The sequence below is a fragment of the Penicillium verhagenii genome (genome assembly GCF_028828195.1).
Source record: "Penicillium verhagenii strain IBT 33310 chromosome Unknown utg000005l_segment0_segment0, whole genome shotgun sequence".
In the NCBI taxonomy this organism is placed as follows: Eukaryota; Fungi; Ascomycota; class Eurotiomycetes; order Eurotiales; family Aspergillaceae; genus Penicillium; species Penicillium verhagenii.
In genome coordinates this window covers 4,029,250-4,052,588 of record NW_026643169.1, presented here as the reverse complement: position 1 = coordinate 4,052,588, position 23,339 = coordinate 4,029,250, and the positions used below count along the sequence as shown (strand labels likewise).

The 23,339-nt window shown below is 47.0% G+C and overlaps 8 protein-coding genes across 8 annotated transcripts; 2 read left to right on the top strand and 6 right to left on the bottom strand.

The window, feature by feature from the left end:
- Positions 1-1,837: 1,837 nt before the first annotated feature.
- On the bottom strand, positions 1,838-2,158 carry N7466_005016 (uncharacterized protein; the record flags this gene model as incomplete). Its single annotated transcript, XM_057164413.1, has 1 exon — positions 1,838-2,158. The coding sequence occupies one exon, from the start codon at positions 2,156-2,158 to the stop codon at positions 1,838-1,840; it is 321 nt and encodes a 106-aa protein (XP_057023094.1).
- Positions 2,159-3,577: 1,419 nt separating this feature from the next.
- Positions 3,578-3,922, bottom strand: N7466_005015 (uncharacterized protein; the record flags this gene model as incomplete). Its single annotated transcript, XM_057164412.1, has 1 exon — positions 3,578-3,922. The coding sequence occupies one exon, from the start codon at positions 3,920-3,922 to the stop codon at positions 3,578-3,580; it is 345 nt and encodes a 114-aa protein (XP_057023093.1).
- Positions 3,923-5,582: 1,660 nt separating this feature from the next.
- N7466_005014 (uncharacterized protein) lies at positions 5,583-5,900 on the top strand (the record flags this gene model as incomplete). Its single annotated transcript, XM_057164411.1, has 1 exon — positions 5,583-5,900. One exon carries the CDS (start codon positions 5,583-5,585, stop codon positions 5,898-5,900), a length of 318 nt encoding a protein of 105 aa, XP_057023092.1.
- A 1,890-nt stretch (positions 5,901-7,790) lies between these two features.
- Positions 7,791-8,811, top strand: N7466_005013 (uncharacterized protein; the record flags this gene model as incomplete). The annotated part of the gene is made up of 2 exons (XM_057164410.1): positions 7,791-7,925; positions 7,978-8,811. The coding sequence occupies 2 exons, from the start codon at positions 7,791-7,793 to the stop codon at positions 8,809-8,811; spliced, it is 969 nt and encodes a 322-aa protein (XP_057023091.1).
- A 1,299-nt stretch (positions 8,812-10,110) lies between these two features.
- On the bottom strand, positions 10,111-10,806 carry N7466_005012 (GNAT family N-acetyltransferase; the record flags this gene model as incomplete). Its single annotated transcript, XM_057164409.1, has 2 exons — positions 10,111-10,337; positions 10,440-10,806. 2 exons carry the CDS (start codon positions 10,804-10,806, stop codon positions 10,111-10,113), a joined length of 594 nt encoding a protein of 197 aa, XP_057023090.1.
- Positions 10,807-11,820: 1,014 nt separating this feature from the next.
- On the bottom strand, positions 11,821-12,993 carry scw4 (putative cell wall glucanase (Scw4); the record flags this gene model as incomplete). The annotated part of the gene is made up of 1 exon (XM_057164408.1): positions 11,821-12,993. One exon carries the CDS (start codon positions 12,991-12,993, stop codon positions 11,821-11,823), a length of 1,173 nt encoding a protein of 390 aa, XP_057023089.1.
- Positions 12,994-14,379: 1,386 nt separating this feature from the next.
- Positions 14,380-16,104, bottom strand: lcbA (serine C-palmitoyltransferase subunit lcbA; the record flags this gene model as incomplete). The annotated part of the gene is made up of 4 exons (XM_057164407.1): positions 14,380-14,562; positions 14,626-15,117; positions 15,176-15,686; positions 15,776-16,104. 4 exons carry the CDS (start codon positions 16,102-16,104, stop codon positions 14,380-14,382), a joined length of 1,515 nt encoding a protein of 504 aa, XP_057023088.1.
- A 540-nt stretch (positions 16,105-16,644) lies between these two features.
- Positions 16,645-22,617, bottom strand: N7466_005009 (1,3-beta-glucan synthase; the record flags this gene model as incomplete). The annotated part of the gene is made up of 3 exons (XM_057164406.1): positions 16,645-17,008; positions 17,063-22,378; positions 22,460-22,617. The coding sequence occupies 3 exons, from the start codon at positions 22,615-22,617 to the stop codon at positions 16,645-16,647; spliced, it is 5,838 nt and encodes a 1,945-aa protein (XP_057023087.1).
- Positions 22,618-23,339: the final 722 nt, after the last annotated feature.

The following is a 23,339-nucleotide window of genomic DNA, read 5'->3' as shown; positions in this document are numbered from 1 at the left end:
TCAATTGATGTAGTAGATATATTTTAACTCCTAAAGATAGAATACTAAACACTTAGAGAAGCATCTTTAAGCTAGCCTACTAACCCACTTACTAACCTACAAGAAACTCACTATAATACTGCTTTCTGGAAATATTATATATTCAATGTTATAAGGTTTTATATATAAGCTTTCAGGAGATATAGTATATATAGTAACGAGGGGAACGCTATGCTGTGCCATCTAAGTGCACGAGTCGATCCAGCAGTGGACAATGCCGAGACTACTACCCAAGAACAGCAGCTAGGGGTCAAATCAGAGACGTGTAGGAGTGTGTATTCCAATCTAATCAATCACTATGCCCGCTATACAGTAATGACAGTGCTGACTGTACCGTAACGGCATGTCGGGAAACCGTCATGATAGGTAAGGACGTACTTCCCCACTACAATAGATAGATGTATATAGTAGATCAGTAATAGGTACCCTTTCGGCTTAGCCGCTGGGTGTAAATAAATTGTTTGTTTGTTTGTTTGTACCTATGGAGAACAAGGAAAGCCAATTTCGAATATTGTTATAATGAGACTCGAGAGACTGTATAAAAGGTTCAGACCATGGGGATGATCATAAGACCTCGCAGCCCGTCGCCCAACTCCCACCCCCGAAGCCGTAAACCCCGCAATCTCACCCGAATACCCTAAGGTTCAAATGTTGAGGACTTTTTTCTCGCCGAGGATGATTCTCATGATGAGGACGATTCTCACGTCGAGGATGATTCTCACGATGAGGACTATGTACTTTCTGTTAGGAGATTGTGAACCATGTGGTGTCACATGGTCTGCTCCTAGATGCTCCAGCGCGTGGGTTGGTTTTGTGTGCGAGAGGTTTAGGGTTGTAGTTAGGGAAGTGAGAGCTTCTCTCTCATTCCTTCCTTCCTTCCTTCCTTCCTTCTTTCCCCTCTCCATCCCGCTCAGTAGAAGAATACCATGACCATTGATTCTTCTCCGTCTCTTTCTTCCCCTCATTGCCATTGGTTTTCCCTAGATCCTTGTGGATCTGACATTTTCTCGTCCCAATCACCTACGACTACTCCACCATTATAGCCAGAGCCTGTTTGCTCTAAGAAATAGTGCTTATCGGTGTTATACCACTTCTTCTAGCCTAGAATGGCTTCTTTCACCACCTTTTAGGGCACCTGGGGTCACTGACTTAGTTAAATAGTAGTTATGTTGTTTTGCTTACCAATCAACTAAGCCCTTAACTATCCTCCACCTTTCAATATACTCGCCTCGAGGAGGTGCTTTGGACAACTACACGAGGAAGACTATGTGTATATGGCAAATAATCTCTTATGATTTAAAACACCACCTCGGAACTCTCACCAAACTCCCCTCCTCAACCGCCGCATTCTCCTCCCCCAAACGGTCAACTCCTACCGCCGATTCAATTTCCAGTACACAGACCACAGACGATTTCGGATTAAAGTCTCGAACTCAAGCAACGCCGATTACATCTACAGCGATAGAACGATTCAACACCAACGTCAGCTGCCCTTCCAATCTGCCACCCGCCATAACAGACCCAGAACCGCAAAACCAATCTTAATTTGTTTAATACTCATTTCCAGAGCTATGATCATATAATTTATCTTATCAGAATACATTGTGTGATCTGATAGCTCTAGATGAATAGATCTCCCACTACACGTAAATTTCTCTTTCTTCCCATGCTCCATGAGCATTGCCATCCTTGATCAATTCTGGATATATAGCTGGATACTAAGAGGATAAAGAAGTTAGGATTCTGTGTATATCACGGAAAGCTAGAAAGGAACATACTTTTCTTCTTCCTTCACAGCCTATTTAGCAGTGACCTTGAAAGAGGAATAAGAAGTGGCGAAGGCGGCGTAGTGGATACACTGATCGGTGGGAGGCAGGACGTAGCCCGAAGTAGTGTCACAGTCGTCAGTAGTGTACACAATAACCTCAAAGTCATCGATATCGTAGACTGCCTGAATGCTGTCGATGGTGTTGGTGAAAGCAGTGCAGCTCTGAGCAGCGGTACCAGAGTGCAAGCTGACCTCGGTAGCACATGATTTATCACTGTAGACGTACAGCTCCCACGCGGAAATGGTGCTGGCAGCAGAAAGAAGGTATCCGAGGTAGCTGGCGGCCTTCATTTTGTATGATTAAAGCAGGAGATAAGGCGAAAAGGCTTAAGAGATTTAAAGCAAGAAAGGAGACGGATATTAGAGGAAGAAGAGAGTTAAAGAGGAAAGAAAAGAGAGAAGACAAACAGACTTATCATAAGTCCTTGTTCATATTAATAGACATTCCTTCCCCTGTCTTCCTTGAGAAATCTAACATAAAACCAAAAAAAAATATTTCAAGGAAATTAATTCTCTCTGGGTTTACACAAGGTAGCTGGTTGTATTTTTCAAATATTCTCGATACAATAGATTCTTAGACATTTGTAGTGAACTGTCTGAGCATTTCGTATATGGTTCAAATATATCTACTCAATAGCCGGTATTTCTCTATGATTCCGCTAGAAATTCTCCTCTTTTACCCTAGTGACCCGGCGTCGGGCGATGTCCGGTAATATTTAATCTTGTCACTTTTCTACTCTATAGATACAGCTAATACTCCACTTTTTATCCTAGTAGCTTGAAGCCAACATTTGAAGCTCGCAAAAACTGATAATCGTTAGGGCGGTATAGTTGGTTTAGCGAACCTGAAGCTACTAGTAACCTATGCATTACGCGTCTGTGGAGTGTGACCGTGTGTAGGGATTATGTGGAGATGGTCTTGGCATGGGCCCCGTAACCGGCACTAGTAACGCTAACTGAAACCAACAGAGAACTAACTTCACTCTACCGACGTCCAACATATGAATGTAATTTAGTGACTGAAATTTTACTTGTGGGATTTGGAGCTTGTCAGTTTCTTGAGTTAATGTGGAACATTGAAGCATTTGAATATTTTTCTGCAGAAGACTCGAGGGAGCATGATCAAGCATAATGATGATTGAATTCTGGCTACTACGTGATACTACGTAGAGAAGATTGAAATCGTCAACTGGTGTTATAGTGATGAACGAACAATGTCCCAGTACTTTGGATATATTATTATGTATCGACACAGGGAGTAATATTAGGGAAGCAGAGAAAAGAAGAAAACAATAATGTGCTTGGTCCCATTTATCTGTGTACAAACATGACAGTTGGGGCCAGTGGTGTTGACATTATACAGCAAGGGAATATTGAAGAACGGCTTCTATGTCCTGGTCTTTTGTATATTACTTATATTTAAAGTTCACCAGAGGTGATTCCACAGGTAGTAGCCTTCAATGAGAGAAGATCTAGGCATACATGTATATGGCAATTCAAATAAAAGCCTACAAATAAGTTTCTGCTATAAAGGTCTTCCTGCGAATATCCCCCTTGCATATTATCGTGCCGAATATCATTTTGCTCAGCTGCAAACAGCGACTAATGGATTTTCACTGTTCAATGTTCCGTCTAAGTATCCGCTAAATAAGACAAAGCAAGTATTAGCCTAACCATCGCTTAGACTCAGGAATTCTAATATAACTCACATTAGACACTCATCACTTTATAAGACAAGAGGTTCCAGTCCGACTTGGCGCAGTACGACTCCGAGTCACCCCTCATGAGGTCCAGGTAGTGGGTGCCATCACCAGTACAATCCAGAGCGGAGTAAGCCATAATATAGTAGGTGGAATCGTCGAAATTGGGACTGAAGCCAAAAACCTTGTAACCAGTTCCAAGATCCATGTTGTAGCAGCCAGTCTCATAGGAGTTCATCATCTGGTAAACCAGGGTTGAGTCTTTGCAGAACTCTCCGTGGTAACCTTGCACTTGCCAGGCAGACGCAGAGGCAGCCATGGCAGCGAGGGAGGCAACGACTGAGAGGAACTTCATATTGAATGATCGGATGGGAAAAAAAAAAAATTTCAAGTTGTTTTAAGACAATATTTTGAACAGCAGCGATTGACCACTCTAGAATGGGTTTGGAGATGTGGTACAATACTATTTATATAGTTCTATTGGTGATATCCTTTTGCTTACACTATACAAAGTTTGTATGGATAACCTTGAAATGGACTCAACTCTCTCGTTTCACACTAGTTTTAGGCCATTAGTCGTAATTCAATCGAAAATAGAGAAAAAAGATGGCAGAAGTGGAGTGAGAGGGGCAGAAGTCCAACTTAGCCGAGGAGGAAAGGGGATTATTTTCATAACACGACCATTTTCTATGCTGCGATACGCAATGAAACATCTGAACGAATGTTCTCAAGACTCGAGGCCTCCGATCTCTCTACCGGAATCTAGAATTCTCCTACAGAAGGCGGTGGCGTATCAGAAGACGCCCGTCGTTCGTGGCAGGAGAAATTTTTAATCCATAAGCCTGAAGCGTGGTAGAGATTTATCCAAGGAAGCGAAGGTTGAGTAAGGCCGATAGACTATGTCGAGCCTCGGTAACTTGGACAAGCCACAGACCCGACACCATGGCGAATAGCTCTGGTCCAGCTAGTCTGCCAAGAAGCCCACTGTCAATTTAGCTTGTATTGAACTAGATTTCCTAGCTCTCGCTCCTTCGGCCTCAAGTCACGATTTCAGTCAGGTTTTTACGTAATTAGTCTGCTAGTTCACCGTGTGGCCGTGGAATTTCCTCAAAATCCCAAAGCCGCTCTCAAACACATGGCCAAAATGTGTTCACGATCCTTCGAGTCTACGAGCGTCCGACTAGATGCTTCGCTACCGAACAGTCGTGTGCAGGTATCCGAAATAGGGATATTCCATTGCCGAGGCTAGGCTTCACCACTTGGGGTGGGGTCAAAAAGGGGTGGCGTTTGAAAATTGAGGATGGGGCCCCATTTCTCAAGCAAGTACATATAGCATCCAGCCAATGCACTGATCACTGCCCACTACGAAGCACGTATGATCTTAGCAGGAATGAAAAACACAATGAGATCAAACGGGTGGCTTCCATCAAAGAAGGGAAACTGCGGCAGACAGATGAGCTGCAGGTAAATCAGGAAGACTGAAGGTCCTAAGGCAGAGTCTATGGCCCTGGGGCTGGAGAATAAAGTCCCAATTCCCGTACCCACCATGGATCTCGATCGTATCGGTTGAACTCCGAACTGTCTTTTCACGGACGTTATCGGATACTCCGGCACTCGACAAGCAAGCTCACAAGCTGGATTTACGAGTCTATGAGCACATCACCATTTAGGGGGGGAATTTGGGGTGGATACAGGATCCATTTTGCGATCTTTACAACTTAGACATCTGGAAACAGCTTCAATACGTAAACCGAAAAATTGTGGGGCATTTCTCTTGCTGTAAGTTACCAAAATATCTCATTTCTCCATGCTCGATTTCAGACAAATTTCATTGCCCATAAAGGTTAGAATGATATAAAGTAGTACATACTAGTATACTATTGAGTATTTAAGATATCAAGAACGCCCAGCAATTCAGCTATTTTGCGTACCCGAGGCAAAACCAAAATCTTCTATTTTAGGTTTCATCGATTTTCTGAATTGTTCATTTTTCCTGTGACAAAGACCATCTCAAAATGCAGCTCCTTCAGTCTCTTGCTTTCCTTGGAGCGATTTCCTCCGTGTCCGCTTTGACTATCTCTATCTACCCAGCAGAAAGCTGTGAGACAGCATTGATGTCATGGACGACTACCCTGACAGGCTGTGTCAACATTAAAATGGGGACTTCTGTGCACTCCATTGCGGTGACAGATATGACTGGCTACGAAGTTTGGACATATCCTACTGCCAATTGCGCTTTTGATCTGTATACAAATGTCGCGACCACCGCTGGTACATGTACGACCAACGGCGAAAACGAGGCTATCAAGTCGGTCAAGATTGTTGCCACTTAGAATTATTTTACCGGATGACTTAGCCAGTGAGTATTGTTAGCTTTCATTCCAATATTCTCCTCACTTTTCTTCGAGCAAACATCGAGTTTTAACATACATTCTCGAAAAAAACAGAAACATGGACCTTGGTCAGAGTTCTCCCCGGAAATTTGTTATTGGCTTTTATTTGTGTCTGTGGGACTCATGATGGGTAATCTTGTCAGAGACACCTCTCAGTACAAGCTTGGAATGTACCAAGCTAACAGTATAGAAGGGTGAAGAATTGGGGCTGTCTGCTACTTGCTACCATGATGGTCGATGTCTTCATCTTAGCAACACCTTTTGAAGTCACTATATGAAAGCCTCGATATTAGATTCCTCTTCTCAAGTGCTCCTTGTCCTCCGGTCTCCTCTCTTATTCAAGGTTTCTCGTTCCAATCTACACTCTTCAAGCTCCATATAAGTATAATTTGTAGTCGGGGTGAAGGACATCAAGCTTGTTCTTTAATTCCCCTGTACATGTATATAATATCTCAAGTGCTCATACACTTTTACATTTGGAATCCTACTTGAACGAGCGAGCTTGATAATATAGACAGATGTGCACTCGAGTTATCTTGTCTTTTTCTCACATGCACTTGAGCAATGGGAACCTTCTTTATCGGGGAAATCTTGGGAATATTTAGCGATGGGAGAACATGGACTACGAATAAAAGCGCGCATACGTACGAAGAATGCAGGCATGATCTTTTTTCAACTTGGAGTGAAACGGATTAAAAAGACAGAAACGCAATTTGAGAGTGACTAATGTTGGAGCAGATCTTAACTTCCTCAGAAGTCGGCTGACAGCCTTAAAAGTAGTCTCCAGCACCGCAAAGAGTTGTCTGTCTATCGCTCCAGACTATTATGGTTAGATAGACCATCGCTTACAATGGTTTTTTTATACCCGTAGTTGCCGGCCCGCGAACGAGGATCCACCTTTGAGGGCATCGAGCACACCACGTAAGCTTAAAGGGTAGGCTCCACAGCAAACTTGAGCTACAGGATCAAGCTAGGATCAAACTACCAATCTGTACGGAGTACTCCATACACTGCCTGGCAACGAAATTTGAGAAAACTCAAGCTGGTTGTAGTGCTAGTGTAATATAGTGTAATATAGTATTATATACTGTATTTCACATAATTTTGAGCTTATTGTCCAGATGAGGAATTGAGGTACTGGCTAGTACTCAAACCTATCCTAAAAGGTCATAGCGGTAATTGACCGCTTCCTAGGTTTGACAGATTCTTTAGGAAGATCGAAGGAATGCCATACTATCGCTTCCCATAGCTTCATTTTTCAGGGGAGAAATTTTTCAGACTTGTGAAGTTCGGCTTTGATCGGGTCGTCAATTTTGTGTAGTGTGGCTTACGTGAAGTGGCTTGGTTAGTGGGGTTTTTTGGATTGCCGCCTAATGCTTGTATAGCTGAGCTAGCGTCGGTGCTGGCTGAATATAACTGATCTCGAGTACTGGAATTTTCCTGCTACGGAATTGATTTTTTTTTTTTGATCAATGAGAAAGCCTCTTAATAGGCACAATCAAGGGAATACCTGACTGAAAATTTGAAAAAGAAACTCATCAATGAAATGTAGAAGACTTGACGGAGAAAAACCGACTCGGAGATATCCGGACCCACTCAGAGCCAAACCGGAAAAGGAATACTCTCAACACTAACAAGATAGCGTACACACTACAGTCTTAGCCTCTCCTACAATTCAGCTAAGCTTTTCTATGTCGTCTTAAACATTTATTTTCTTCACTATCGACTCTCACTGGCACAATACCCATCACTGTTGACTATGATCCCCGGCCTTTCTTCTTGAGATTTCACCATAATTTTGTGTATCTCGGCTTTACTCCAACTTTTGCCATGCGTTTCAACTCGTGGGCAACAGTCTGCCTTGGAGGTACAATCGTATCGTCGATTCCCCTCTCTATTTCTCATGAGACCTACCTTCCCTACTTCCCTTCTGTTGACCATGAAAGCGTCGCAAAATCATATCTGGTAAGAAATATCTACCGACTTACAAATCCAGCTAGCTCTAACAATAATGCAGTATCTAGATTGGGCAGTAGACAACGGCTCGCTGTTTGCGAACAATGACCGTATCTTCCCGCCATCAATACCAATGCAGCTATATGTGCCCCGACAGAAAGACACAACACAGACACCTTCTACTGACGATATCATTGGGCTCTTTTACGCCCTTGAAGTCCGTCCGCTACCAGAGAGACCTGATTCAACCCCGACTTTTATCAGAATTCGCGTGAATCTATTAGACTCCCAAGGTGCATCCGTCACTGACGAAATTGTTGTTGTGGATCTTCTTCGTCAACATGATGGCTCAACTATCATCTCGCAAATCCGTTTGGATTCAATTCAAAGGCATGGTGACGACGGCTACAACTCTGTCGAGCCGTGCTATATGAACCTCTGGTCAAAACTTTTCTCAAAAGACAAGAATCTTTGCTCGGGTGAAAGTTTGCAACCGGCCATCAACATAGCCAACAATGGTAACAACCCAAACTATCCTCAATCTGCTTATGAGACAGTCATTGGTCCTTCTGATTCTCCGCATGCACTTGGATTTCTCCCTTCTTTGTCATCGCCCATATATAGCGGTCATCCAGATTGCAGCTTCACGCGATTGATGCAACCCTTTATTCTCCAGGTCTTTCTGGGTGCCATGCTTGGTCTGATCTTCTGGCTATCTGGATTTGCACTTGTTAGCTTTTTATGTCTCTTTACGCGTGTCTTGGCTATCGCAAGAAAGAAGGTAGTTGGGTACAAATTGGGGTTGTCGAGGATGCAATCAGCTCCCAAAAGGGGTAAAATCCTGCCTCAAACATCTGAAGTCAGTATATTCAAAGTTGACACAACGAGTGCATGATACGCTCCTGGCAAAGAAGAACACCCTTGTACAATATTCAGAAAAAAGCATATAATAAAAAGGTTACAGATAAATGCTCTACACTAAATGACAGATCGCTAAGACTTGGCAATCCATTTGCTGCCTAGTTGATAAGGCATAAAGAGTATTGACAAAACTGAAAGGTCGAACTTCGTTAAGTGCTTGTCATTGGGTATGTCATAATCATAATGCTTGTCCTTCTTGTAGCTGAACGAGTGAGGCTATCTAACATTGAAGGGACTCGTGCACAAGACCTGCATCAATCCTTTCAATCCTACGGTCTACCAGTTAACCCTTAGTAGGTATAATTTGTAATATGTTTGATATAATCTATGAGTACTACTAATATAAAACTTCTACCCTTAAATATTTAGTTTCTAGCTAATCATTAGTATATTTTTCCTTTTTTTTTTAGTTACCCATGCGGCATCATAGTGTCCGATTCCCCATATGCGATCTCCGCAACGGATCGAAGTGGTTTGATCATCTTGATCATCCTCCAACAGATCTATCTCGACAACGCACTTTTCCACCCCCATCCGTCTCTTCATCTGTCCAATGCCACAATCACCGCTGCTGTTCTCATTCACTCCAGTATCATGATTTCCACTTGTGGTCGCATTTATCACAGGCTGGGGGCAGGGTGTCAAGAACAGCTATGGCGAGAACTTATTTTCCTTCCGACTGGAAAAAGTGTTGGAGATTGTGAACCATGTGATGTATCATGTCACATGGTCTGCTCCTAGATGCTCCAGCGCGTGGGTCGGTTTTGTGCGAGAGGGCTAGGGTTGGTAGTTTAGGGAAGTGAGAGCTTATCTCTCTCATTCCTTCCTTCTTCCTTTTCCCCTCTCCATCCCGCTCAGTAGAAAGAATTCCATCATAGTTGTTTCTCCTTCTTTCTCTCCCTCATTACCATTCGTTTCTCCCAGATCCTTGTGGATCTGACAAAAAGTGAATCAACCAACCACTCTTGAGTATACGCGACTAATACAAGAAGCACAGGGGAAGACAATGATGTTCATGCCGATGTGCTTGAGCCGGAACGTGGATCTCAAGACCGTCAGCACTCGCGCCAGTTGATTATCCACCACACGCAGGAGTGGATCTTGGAAGAAGAGTATGAAATGCAGCCGATGAAAGACGTACTTTGAGTTTTTCGATTATAGCGATTGAATGGTTTGTAATACATGTATACTAATAGACACAAACTGTATAGAACAAAAAATCAGAAGCAGTACATACTATACTGCGTACAATCTCTATGCTACTTACTACTCACTACTTAGCCACGGGGTCTCGAATCATCGAGAGCGCTCCCTCGGGGCTAACCTCCTTACCCACTCGATTTTCAAACCCAAACTTCCTGTAAAGCAGAGCAGCATCAATATGCGCATCCAAATAAACAGGAACACCCTCCCGATCCGCAAGATCACACCCCCACCCAACCAGCATCGAAGCCGCGCCCCGTCTCCTATACGCAGGATGTACAACCAGCATATCCAAATCTGCAGAAGCATGCATCAGCACGGACACTAGTCCCAATCTCTCTTCTCACGGCACCCTTCCAGGGCTCCGTGGAAAAAAGAAAAGAAAAGAAAAACACATACAGTAAAACCTCCGATCTCCAAAAAACACCTTCCTCTCCTCCTCCAGCCCTGCAAACACCAATTCACAAGTCTTACGATCCGACTCCACATGCCAGGCGGGAAAACGCTCGCCACTGTGCTGTGGGTCTAGGTCCCATTTAGCGTATGCAACCACGGCATCGGGCACAGCGGGATCGACAATTTTGAGGTATTTTCGATGCGGGTTGTGGAGAAGATCGTGACCGTTCGCTTCGTTCCACCAGGCTCGGACACCTGGTGTGTTGGGGAACATGAGGAGGTTGATGGGGATGCTAAAGGATGCATACCATAGTTCTGAGAGCGATGGGATGTCTTCCTGTGTGACGGGTTGGAGGATGAGAGGGGCCATGGTGGACTTTGACTTGCAGTGACTGAACTATAGACTGGCTTGGAAGCTGGCTTGGGATTATGATTACAGAATTCGGAGGAATATTGGATTTGGATTTTTCTGGACGAGTTGGCCTTTTCAGTCTTGGATCTTGTGTCCGGTGACTCGTGAGGCTAGATTTCGGGGTTGGGAACCCCTGCGGATGCGCTACTCTCCTTCCGGCTAAGGGAGGCACTTTAGCGGTAGGGAGACTTAAGCTTGGCTCCCATGCTAGCATACTGTACTAGCTATGGCGGCCGATAGAGGCCACCCCTAGGTCATATCCCAATTTCAGATTCTAACTTCACCGCCCTGTTTCCCGCCTGTATTGTATTTATCATATATCAATAGGAATATCTTAAGGGATTTGATCTAAATACGGGTCACTTTTAGAATAGACTTGAGAATAGACTTGAGAGTAGTCTTGAGAGTAGTCTTGAAAAGGGACTTAAGGAATGGATTATATGACTAGGATCTCAGCCTCTCTTCCTTGCCAGTTGTTGTGATAATTTACCTCGAGAAAGAGAAGTAATACCATATAGCATTAGAGTTCAAGGATTTAATGGAGTTCAAAAACTAATATGAATTTGGAATTACTCGTAATTTACTTTCTGCCGGTCGGAAAGTTGAAATTGGGATTTGACCTAGGGGTGGCCTCTATCGGCCGCCGCAGTACTAGCATACTAGCCCATTTACAAAGGACGGAGTTCGTGTTTCGAGTTCATTAGGGTGATTTGCTTCTTTAAAAAAAAAGTTTCCATTGTTTTTTTTTTCTTCCAATTCGCAATGCAAGGCTGGGGGAATCTGATAAGAGACTAACCGAAGTTCCTGTCAATGGCTTTTCATAGGCCCTTACTTTACATAGGCCCAAAGTGAGATATGAAGGGAAAGAATGAAAAAGGGTGGCAGACAACAAAAAAAAAGGAAAACATAAAAAGAAGAAAAGAAAGAAAGAGAAACATAAATAAAGAAAATAAAGATAAAAATGCAAGATGACTACTGATCATGAATACCCCAAAACCGCTCCGCATTAAACGTATACCGATTATCGTCTTTCCAAAGATCATCAAAAGCCGTAAAAAGAACCAAATCATCCCCCCGGTGCGCAAAACTGCGCCGCAAGCTTTCGACAGCGACACGCTGGTTCTCCGGGGAAGGAGTAGCATCGCCATTGGCTTGACCAGCGTGGGGCCACCCCGATTCCGTGATAATAGTATGCTTGCCGCCAGCGGCAGCCGAAACAGCATGCATCTGCTCAAGAGCATAGGGTCCAGCATTGTGCGGCTGCTGGGTCGCATCAAAAAAGGCATGGCAGTTCGCCGCACAATAATCTGATGCGTGGCAGAGTTCGGGGTGTTTGAGGAGGACGGAAAAGGTATCAACCGTCACGACAGGACCATTGTACCCCTGTGCGCGGAGAAAAGTACGAGCTTGCGTAATGGCGCCGGAGACTTCAGCCGGGGTACTTCGGCCACCGTTTACGAGCTCGTTCCCCACGGCTATGGTGTGGAAGACAGACCAATCTTGTGTACCGTCTTCTTTAGTTGCTGCGTCTTTGAAGGCGTTGAGACTTGTGGGGAAGTCGGTCAGGTCGTATATGCCGGCGAATACTTGCATGTTGTGGAGTCGGGCGGCACGAGCTACAAGGGTAGTTTGGTCACAGTCTGTTCCGTATATGCGAACAAATTTGTACTGCGTCAAGATGTCCAGGTCCTTGTTGATTTGGGCTTGGGTCTTGCAGCTTCTGTCGGCGTTGTATGGGGTGTAGGAGATACCGAATTGACGATTGGGATCTGAGTTGAGTTTAGGGTGCTGAGCTGGCTCGGGTTGCTGAGGTTTGGCGGGTTTAGGTTGTTCGGGCCGCTGGGGTGGCTCATGGTGAGGCAGCTCGGGGTGAGCTGGTTCAGGTTTTTGGGGTGATTCGAGATGAGGCGGTGCAGGGTGCTGTGGTTCATGATTCGGATGGCTATTGTCATTCGTAGGCGGCTTGTTTTGTATTCTCTCGTTTGGAGCGGCGTTGCTCGTAGTAGTCATACCATCTTGTGGTTTCGTCTGTGTAATTGGCAAATCAGGGCTCGGGGTTGTTGCTGGCAATTGAGCTGACAGAGTCCCAGGAGGCTGCAAAATCTCAAAATAAGCCTTCATCCATACATGCTTGGTTAGCCACATCACTCACATTGGCTTGAGAAGCAGAGGTCGCAGCAAGAACAAGCCTTGTTTTGGTGTGAAGCGGTTCTCCATTTTCATCAACCACAACAACTACCTCCGAAACAGTCTGAGCTTGAGATGTATTATGAAGTGCGCCCTGACACTGGTTTGAGTCTACCCAGCGGTTAGTACAAAGTGGTCACCATGCCCCAATCTCTCTATAAGTGAGGCTCTCTCTCTCTCTCTCTCTCTCTCTCACCCTGCGACGCAGCATGTACAGCAGATGTACAGGCCATCGATAGCGCAAATAGCGCCCGTGTAAAGTGCTTCATTTTGCACTATTGACTCTCTGGGTCGGGACTGCCGAGCCCTTAATTCGAACCTGGGGTTAGTAGATCACAGGCATAACAATGGGATTGGCCCCAAAATCTTCTCCACGCGAACAGGGGAAGAAGGGATTGGTGCAGATCAAGTGGGTTATATTCATCATCGTGGAGGTAAAACTCCGAACAAAATGATAGCAGGGTACGTAAACAAAACAGGTATGCCGGGATAGTTATCCAATGTGGGGTGACATGTGGAATGAGATCAGGGCCAAGGTCTTGAACTGGCAGCCCTTCCTACAAGGGAGGGACTGTGGGAAGCCAGGGCCTGGCTAGGGTGTCCGTCAAGACCATTTTGGAAGGAATGACCTTGATTTTCCGAATGGCCGAGATCTGGTGGCTTGGGCCGAGGAATGCCCCTGGCAACTTTTCAGTTCGATGGAATGCTGGACTCATTCCGCCTGGTCACCTGGAGACTAGTGTTGGATCCGTTCGTAGGTAACATTGAGAGGAGACACATTTAAGTTGTCTGAGGGTGCCTTTTTTCGGCTCACAAGGAGGGCTTCCTCCCTGGATAAGGGATCGGACTGCAATAGCAGGGGCTTGGAATCTGACGTCCGGGGCAAATCAGAAATTGTGCACGGAACCTTATGAGATAAAGATCTAAATCTCAATTGTAGGAGTCTCTCGAGGGCTCTTTGCCAACATTGAAAGCCACTGTCAAGCGCAATTATAGCAAACGCCAGGGGACATGAAAGTATTCTGTGTAAGAATGCAGCGCAGCGCTAGGCTGCAGCCGTGGAAGAAAATAGTATTAAACAATCTAAAGCCATGCACCGGTAAACTATGATACTACGCCATTGGAAAGAAGAATAACAAGGGTGTGGGGGGCAGTGCTATACAAGGTAGCGATAGCAAGATGCATATGAACAAACAACTTAACAATACAGAGAAGAAAGGAAGGCATTAGGGCGTATGATGTAAAAGGGAGAACCAGGGGATGCCAGAAGTCGTTGGAGGCATGAGCGGTCATTGACGGTGGCGAGAGCCATCTTTTCAAGAGGATAAGCAGGAAAAAGGAAATTTATTTCTTTTTGCTCATCACCTTTGTGATGGCATGCCGGACAATGGTGCCAGCCTTTTCGATCTCCTTCTTGGTGAGGCCAGTGGTGACACAAACCTTCAGCGCAGCAGGGACAATTTGCTTTGGCTCAAAGTTGTCCTCGAGAGTCTTGAGACGGGTGATAAGAACACTGTTGGCGAGGCACTGTAGACAGATAAATTAGTTTCTGGGTACATGGCGAATGTATAGCTTGTTTGTTTCACGTACCTCATCAACAACATCTTGGAGCAAGAACTGCTGGTCTTCATAAGAAAGCTTCTTAGAAGCCACAACCTCGGGCTTGATAACCAAAATGAGAACGGGGTTTTCGGGAGAGCTGGAGCAGTATACCCAGTCACTCCGGGGGTCTAGTTGAGCCCGCATTGTTTTAGTCTGCTCGCGCAGCTGCAATACTGTCTCTGGGTTGTTTTGAAGGAGATTGATAGTCTCGCTGGCAGTGGTAGAGAGAAGAGCCGGAAGAGCCGCAGAGAAAGTGTACGCTGAAGCAGAAATACGCTGGTGGTGGACAATCTCCTCTGATCCAGCACAGAAGCCTCCACCTCCTACGAGGCAACCAGCCAACGAACCCACAATCATGTCAACCTCTGCGGCATCGACATTCTGGTGCTCAGTCACACCACGACCAGTGCGGCCCAAAACTCCGAAAGACCATGTCTCGTCCAAGATCAGGCGGAACTTGTACTTGAGCCTGAGCTCAATCTGCAATGCAATATTAGCGGGATGAATTCGCCAGTTCTCCAAATGCTTCATCACTTACAATCTTGGGCAGATTCACAATGTCACCGTAAGATTCGAACATGCCCTCGGTGATGATGAATCGTCGAGTCAACGGCTTGCGCGCCTGCTCCTTGGTGATTTTGGCGAGAACTCGCTCCAGGTCCTCCATATCATTGTGTTCATACCACCGGACGGTGCTCCGGGAGATCTGGATACCCTTCCGGATAGCAAAGCTCACACCTCTGTCGGCCACGATAATGTCACCACGCTTAGAGAAGGCAGGGATCACACTGGAAATGGTCGAAAACGCTTGGGAGTACATGATACAGGCAGCGGTGCCAAGGAATGACGCGATATCGGCCTCGGTCTTCAGGTGAACGTCTTGAGTGCCGTAGAAACCGCGAGGACCACATGGACCGACACCGTAGTTTCGAAGGGTCTGGATCGCCTTCTCTTTGAGAGTCTCGTTGGTGTTGAAGTTGTAGAAGTTATAAGAGCTGAGATTAGTAACGGTGCGACCGTTGGCGAGTTTAGACTTGGGGCCGACAGGACTAGAGATACCCAAAATAGGTATTCGTTAGCACAAGTTCAAAGATATGAGGGTTAAGAGTCCCATCTGGGCATAAAACCAGGGACTTACCCCACAATCACAGTCCGTCTGGCAACTTCCATCTCCTCCAAAGGTGTGGGCTCTCCGACCAGTGGCTCAGGGGTCCACTCGTCCACCAGGTCATCGATCTCGTCCTCCGTGAGTGGTACTACACCGGGCTTTGTCGAGTACTTGGGAGCCAAGAGATACCGCACAGCAAACAAAAAGAGAAACAATTCCACCGCGGAGCGAATTGGATCATCTTGGTAGCTTGACTTGACGTAACGAAGGAAGATAGCGGACCCGGGTATTTGGTGGAAAAGGGTCGCGAGTTCGTGCAGGTACTCCGACAGGAGACGCTGCGTCTCCGCGAGATCCATTTTGAGGGTCTGGTAAACACTTGCGTCGGTACTAGCAACACCAGCCAAGTCGGTTCCAGAGAAAAAGGAGAGAATTAGTTGCGGCAAGCGACAATGGATTCAGGAACATGGAGAATGCGTACGGGGGGCGGCCCGGCTGGATCGGGTATTGTCACGTGACTAGCACACGGCGACGACTTGAGAACCAAAGTAATTACCAGAAAGGTCATTTCGTACGGGACTCAAGGTTTAGACTAGACATGTGGATAGATGAATGAATTTTTGATTAAATGAAGCAATGCAGATTGTATTCCGTTATGTTTATGGAGAAAGAAAAGGAGAAAATGAAAGCAATGAAAGCGGAAAAGAATGAAAGGTAAACCCCCCAGGACAATGAGAGAACCACTCAAGATACAAGAGTCATTCTACAGGAGCCATTAAGATCAACAAGTACGCCAGTGGTTTAGAAAGAATGCAGCGCATCGCAAAAAAAGGAGAAAAATGGGAAAGAAGACAAAACTTTGTACAGGCCATTTTCATACAAGATGGGGCCAACACCCCTCAAATCAACTTCCGCAAGTAGGTAGCATCGGTACCAGTGGTAGCGGGTGTAACACCAGTAGAGGCAGTGTAGCCTTCTGGCAAATTACTGCCAGTATAGTAGGAAACGGTGTCGTTAAGTCCCTTGTCCATGGGCTGCAGAAGATACATCATCGGGCTGTTTTTACCGTTGACACCGATTTGTCCCCAGAGAGTGTCGAGGAAGCTCTTGGAGATATGCTCCATGTTGTGGAGAAGAATCGGGGCCACAAGGAGGACAATAAAGAGAATAAGCATGGCGAAGTAGAGAATTGCGAAACGAACCACGCGTCTCTTGCGGAGCTTAGACTGCTTCAGGGAGTAAATAGGAGGACGGATTTGACGGCTGTGAAGGTTAGTAAATGCTTTGTTTTTATTAGAATGAGAGAAATCGACATACCTGGGGCGCAGCCAGAAGAGAGTGACGGAGTGGAACTTGTCCGCGTATGGAATGGCAAGAACCGGTAGCATGAAGAACAGGATGATGTGACCGAGAACAAAGTCCGCGGCGAAGTAACCCAGCTCGGTGATCTTACACAAGAACTCACGTCCGGGTTGAGACATAGAGTGCCAACCCATGTTGTACCATTTACCAGTCCACCAGGCGATGTTGGATTGATCGTGCTTGAACTCACGAGTCAGGCAGAGTGAAATGATCAACTTGTAGATGAAGCGCTGGATGGCCATCATGGCGACAAGGCCAGACATGGTTCTGGCCCAGTTGAAAGATTCCAAGACGAACAAGACCTCAAAGAAGACAATGAGGATAATGACAGCGATTGCGTGGGCAATACCAGCGAGAACAGAACCGAACTTCTTGCAGCACATGCTGAAGAGGGGGCCCATACAGCAAGCCATGCCGAAGAACATACCAGCGACACCGGCGTTGATAGCGACAGGGGCCAGAGCACAGAGAACGATGCGCAGAATGGCGTTGGGCGCATAGGCGGTGCTGTTGCTGTACATGGTTCGCGAGTTGATGAACAAGTAAGGGATCAAAGTCACAGCGACAACGACAAGCGGAGCAATGATCTCGCTGAAGAAAATGTTGGTAAAGCGGGCTCGGGGGATGTCGCCAGAGTTCTTCTCGGATGGAACACCAAGCACCTTGCGCTTGTAACCAGTGAGACGGGTACGCGAAAGACGACAGAAACCAATCCAGGAAGAAGCGTGCGATCTGGAGTTACCACGCGAGAGCCAGCGGAGATAATCGCGGTAGTCGATGAAGAAATCGTTCCACGCAAATTGGTGAGGGTTGAAGATGAAGGGCGAGATGATCAACGCCAGCAGTGATACCCAGAACCAAAGCAGGGCTGGGGTCCAGACAGACGAAGTAGAGAAGAGCAACATCATCAACAGGCGAGCACCGGCATAGATTGACGGACCAGCGAATCGCGAGTACAGAACACCGAAAGGAATACGGGCTGTAGCGAAACCACGACCAGTACCGATGTAACGGGCACCACCGAACGACAAATTCTGGTGAACGGCCTGAGCATAGATCTGACAAACGAAGACTTCGAACATGAATGACATGGATCCGAAGTGCTTGGCCAGACGAGTAGCCATGCGCCAGACACCACGTTCAGTCAATTCTTGGACAGCAAGCGGAACCAAGGAGATGAAGAACACGATGAAAATGGAGATAACACAACGGTTAACCCAGTTGACAATGGGGTGGAGATCAGCACAGTAGGTAGGCAAGAGAGGGTCGGTGACAGGGAGGTTGGAGTTGTAACGGCAGATGATGGTTTCGTGCTTGAGAGCACCCAAGTTGATCAACACAATCATGAACATCTGGACAGACAACATGATGAACATGTTGTTGATATGGAAACCAGGGTGAGCGTAGTAGAACGAAAGGAAGCGATCCAAAGGAAGCTGGGTTCCGAGGTAGTAGTACTCTCGAGACAACATCTGTTCACCCATACCTGTTCCAATCTTTGTAGTGAAGTTCAGAACGGAACCGAAACCCAAATCACGACCCTTACCACACTGGTAGTACTCGCAATGCTTGATACGTCCACCACGCAGGAGAGCGGTCATACCAGCATAAATATCCTCGTTCAAGTGAAGACCCTTCTGAGCCTTGGACACACCACCACGAGTTGTCATGAAAGTAGCATTGAGGAAATCAGGATGACCATAGTGGAGCTTACCACCGATCTGGGCCAATGTTCGTGCGAACAGAGTACCGAATGTCTGTTCCTTGGAAGCAGCAATATCACCAAGTACACCAATATTCTCGGAGAAAATGTATTCACGGGCTCCAAGAATGGCAACAGGGGTGGTCTCCGGGGAGGCAATACCAGGTGTGTAAGGGGAAACGTTGTCAGTGGTCAACTCCTCAAACTCGGCCAAAACACTGCGAATCTTTAGACATTCTTCCAGGTAGTTGTCCTGGTTGGCGTCAATCAACTGGATGTATTCACCACGGTAGAAGATGATGGCGTGGTTCTGATTGTCGGACTTTCCGTCACCAAGAATCGGGTTACCGGAGAGTTGAATTCTGAACTTGGGCTTGCGCATTCCGTTCTCAAGGATTTCACAGTGACCATCAATCAAGGCAGAGTACAGACGAGGCTCCTCTTCCTCGGTGGCTGGGGGCTCCTCATCAAGGTAGGCAATCTGGAGATCGGGGTAGGCACGCAGAAGGAACTCGGTGTTTTCGCGCTCGTCCTTGGTCATCTTGGCGTAACGCTGCATGGAAACACAGATACGGAACTTGCGACGAGCCATGCGCTCCAGCTCACGTTCCAGCTTCTCCGAGTTACCACCGAACATCTGAACAACTTCAGGGTTCTCAACGCGGTAAAGCAGCTTGATGGCACGGCTGTAGTTCATGAAACCAGAGACAGTTCTGTAGAGGGTCTGGGAACGCAGGGAAGCCCAGATACGGGTTCGGAGGGTGTACTCGGGAGCAGCAGATTTGAAACCAATGCAGTAGAAGGGCAGATCATCAATCTTGCTCTTCTGAGCATCCTTCTCGCCCTTCTCGTTAACATCACCGTTGAATTGCGAGGTCTCGTCAGCCAAAATCTTAGTGTCCTTGACGAAGCAGTCCCACTCGTGCGGGTGCAGTTGCTTGAGATATTCCAGGAGGGTCACACGTGAGTAAGGCTCGTCCTCACGAATAATTTCACGCAGAGAGAGCAGAATCTTTTCACTGTAGTGAGGGATAAGAACACTGAAAGTGGGCATGTTATCAACGGGCAAAGGCTCGGGCATGGGTGTCGACAAAGACTGGGCAAAGAAGGAGATACGGCGCTCAGCCTCACTACCAGCCGGGAAGAATTCGGTCTTGAAGGACTGATCCTCTTGGGAGACGAAGAAGGTGGGGGCACGGAGGGTGCGCTTGCCTTCTTGCTCGGATGGGACCTGGTGGTAGAGGAGCTTCTGGACGTGGTCGATGGCCAAGAGATGTTCCCGGTACATGGAAATGATAATAGCATTCCACACTTGCGAAATCAGGACCTTGGGCTTGTACTTGATCTCCATGTCTGTGGTTGCGAGGACCTTGGAATAGATACGCTTAGGCAGACGGGAGAAGATGTTTCGCCAAGGCGACCAGATGGAGACACCAAGGTAGAATGACCGGGCCACGGAGAAGATGGTGTTACAAATAATGTACCACAGGTAACTATCCAGGAAGAAAAGGGTCAAGTCCATGAAGAACATGAGACCCAGCAGGATCTGGGGTTGCTTGTGACACAGAACGTTGCCAACCCAGTAGACACCAGTGCACTCCCAGATGGTCATAGGGGAGAGAATACGAATAGGGTCCTTGAGCGAAAGAGTCAAGAAGAAGTAAGACTCGGCCAGCTTAGCACCAAAAACGCAAACCCACAGGCCATAGGACATCCACATGTCATTGCCGTAGAGACGGGGGAAACTAGCCGTGAATGTCTGACTGGCCACGTACTTGCGACCTGTCTTCTTCATGTAACTTCCGAACAGACCGCCCAAGGGCTGAATGGCGAAGAAGGCGGCGGTTATAACAGCCAAGACGAAGGAGACAATTCCAAGAATCGTACCGATAGTGCTCCGGGAGCTCTCCGGGAAATAACTGAGGAACCAGAAAATGATGACAGGGAAAACGAGGTTCACAATAAACACGATAATCAGCAACCAGAAACGCTTGTTCAGATGCTGGGCTCCGGCCCATTGACGGGGGACGTAAATCCACTCGCAAATGGTAGCAAAGATCTGAATGAAGGCCGCGAGTGCTCCACCAAAGCCGACCGCGCCTAGGTACTTGGCGGTGCTGGGTTTGTTGTTCGCTTGTTGGGTATAGTGGTCGGTGTAGAGAGTAGGGGCGTTGTATGCAGTGAAAAACCAGAAGGCACACAAGTGAATCACCCAAATGCGGTTGAAGTTGGTCACCATGTGGAACCAGGAACGAGTTTCCTTGTAGGTCTTGAAGAACGCCTTATTCCATACAACGTCCTTCAACTTGGGCCAGCGCTCGCCGGGGGGGCAATCGACCAAACGGGTCTTGTCCTCAAATCCAATACGCTCAATGCCCTCGGGGTACCAGAAAAGCTGGTTCATGTCATCGTAACCAATGATCTCGTTGTGGTCACGCTCCCGACGCACATACTTGCCGTCCAGGATTTCGTATCCCTGGTCACGGCAGTACTGGTAAAGGGGCGTGATGATTTCGTTGAGGTAAGTGAACTCCTCAACGGGTTCCACACGAGCCTGGCACTCTGGGGAAGAGAAGTAGTCGTCGGCACACTTGAAAATGAAGCAAATGCACTCAGGCAAAAATCGAACCTGGTTAGCTTCACCCCACACGAGCAGATACAAAGCCACTTGACGGGCACGATCATGCTGAGACATGCGGTTCATGCGAGACTTCCAGCGGTATTCGGCCGCTTCCAAGCTGTTGTCGCCTTCCAGAGCCTCGAGGGTCTCCTCTTCATTCTCTGGGTTTTCTTTGGCGGCCTTTTGGGCGGCCTTGCGAGCCTTGCGGGTTTTGCGGTCGGCCTTTCCGAGCTTCATGTTGGCAAAACCAACAGAATCATCGAGATCCAGGTGAGCGGCAAAGTACCAACGGCGGTAATTGGCGTTGTGTCCACCGATGTAGTCGGCGTGCAAGGACAACAAGGCCTGATTCGGGGTCATACGAGAAGCACGCGAATCGAGGAGGGTCATCATATGGTCGTACATGTTACGCATGCTGTCTCTTTGGAAACCAAACTTGTTGACCAAATCAAGGAAAATGTCTTCCAACTCCTCCTTGGAAAGAGGAATCTGAGCATCGGAAGTCCAGGCCGGATATGGCTCCCGCGAACGCTGGCCAGCCGGCAACGCGTTTCCGTATTCCATGCCATAGACGGGTGTAGACGCACCGGACGATCGGTTTCCACCGTAGGAAACCTGCGATGAAGGAGGTCGGTAGCCACCATATCCACCACGACCGTATTGACTGTCCGCGTAACTGTTGTAACGCTCGTCACCACGACCATAGTAATCCATATCCGCTGCACGGGCAGTTTCCGATCTCATGGTGAAGTCGCTGAAGGTCTCGGAATCTTCCTCGGAATCGCCACGACGGCCGCGGGCCTGACCCTGCTCTTGACCCTGATCATAATATTGTTGATCTCCGTAATATTCCTCCTGTTGACCTTCGTAATATCCGCCCTGGGCAGCTGGCGAAGCAGCGTGGCCGCCATCGGCATATCCCTGCGGGTGCTCGCCCTCGTAGTATTCCCTGTAATCACGGTCAGTCATTCTCGTTCCTTTTTGAAATGAAAGAGGGAAACGGATTTCCCTCTGGAACGGGGATGCATACCCTCCTCTATCGTAGTATCCATCACCATATGTTTGGTTGTCGTAGTAGCCCTGGGCATGCTCTTGTTCATGTCCATGCTCGTCCTGATAATAGGCGTCGCCATGACCTGCCTGGGCGTAGCCATCATCATAATGGCCGCCCGCTTCGTAGCCAGACATGACGGAAGGGGTCGTAATCGATCGCTTTTTTTTGTATAGCTCTATACAAGACTCAAATCAGCCCAGGGTCCTTCGTGGCAATGGGCAACAAAGCCAATTGTCTCGACGCCATCTTACCTCAACGATGACCCATGCACAGTATTGCTTTTATTGATAAACGGTACTTCGATTTTATTGCGGCATCGACACGGAACGAATGGCGCAAACGTAAAAGGCGTTGAGTGAAAGGAATGCCGAACGGGTTCGAGGTGAACCGAATGTCAAATTCGGGGTTGATGATAACGAATGGACTGTGAGAAAGGCAAAATAGAATAACAAAAAAGGAAACAATGGGGAAGGAGCAAGACCTCCAACAAAAGAATTCCACAAAAAAAAAAAACTAAGCTCCAATCCTTCCTTCTGAACGAGTGTCACAAGGGAAGGTGTAGGTTGATGAGAACGAAAGGAAGGGGGGTTAGGGAAGGAAAGGAAAATATCCGGTGCTGTTATTTTTGGGATCTGGGCAAAGAGGGAATGAGTTGGAAGGCTAATTTACCGTCACGTACAGCACAGGTACACGTATGCTTATCCAGCAAGTACCCGGTACCTGCGTTCACTATGGTGTGTCCGCTAAACCCGGTTGTACCCACTACCACTCCACCCTATCATTGTTCATCTCAGGGGTTTTGCTTCTTTTCTTTTTTTTTTTTTTTTTTACAGAGAGGCTGGTCTGGTTCACGATA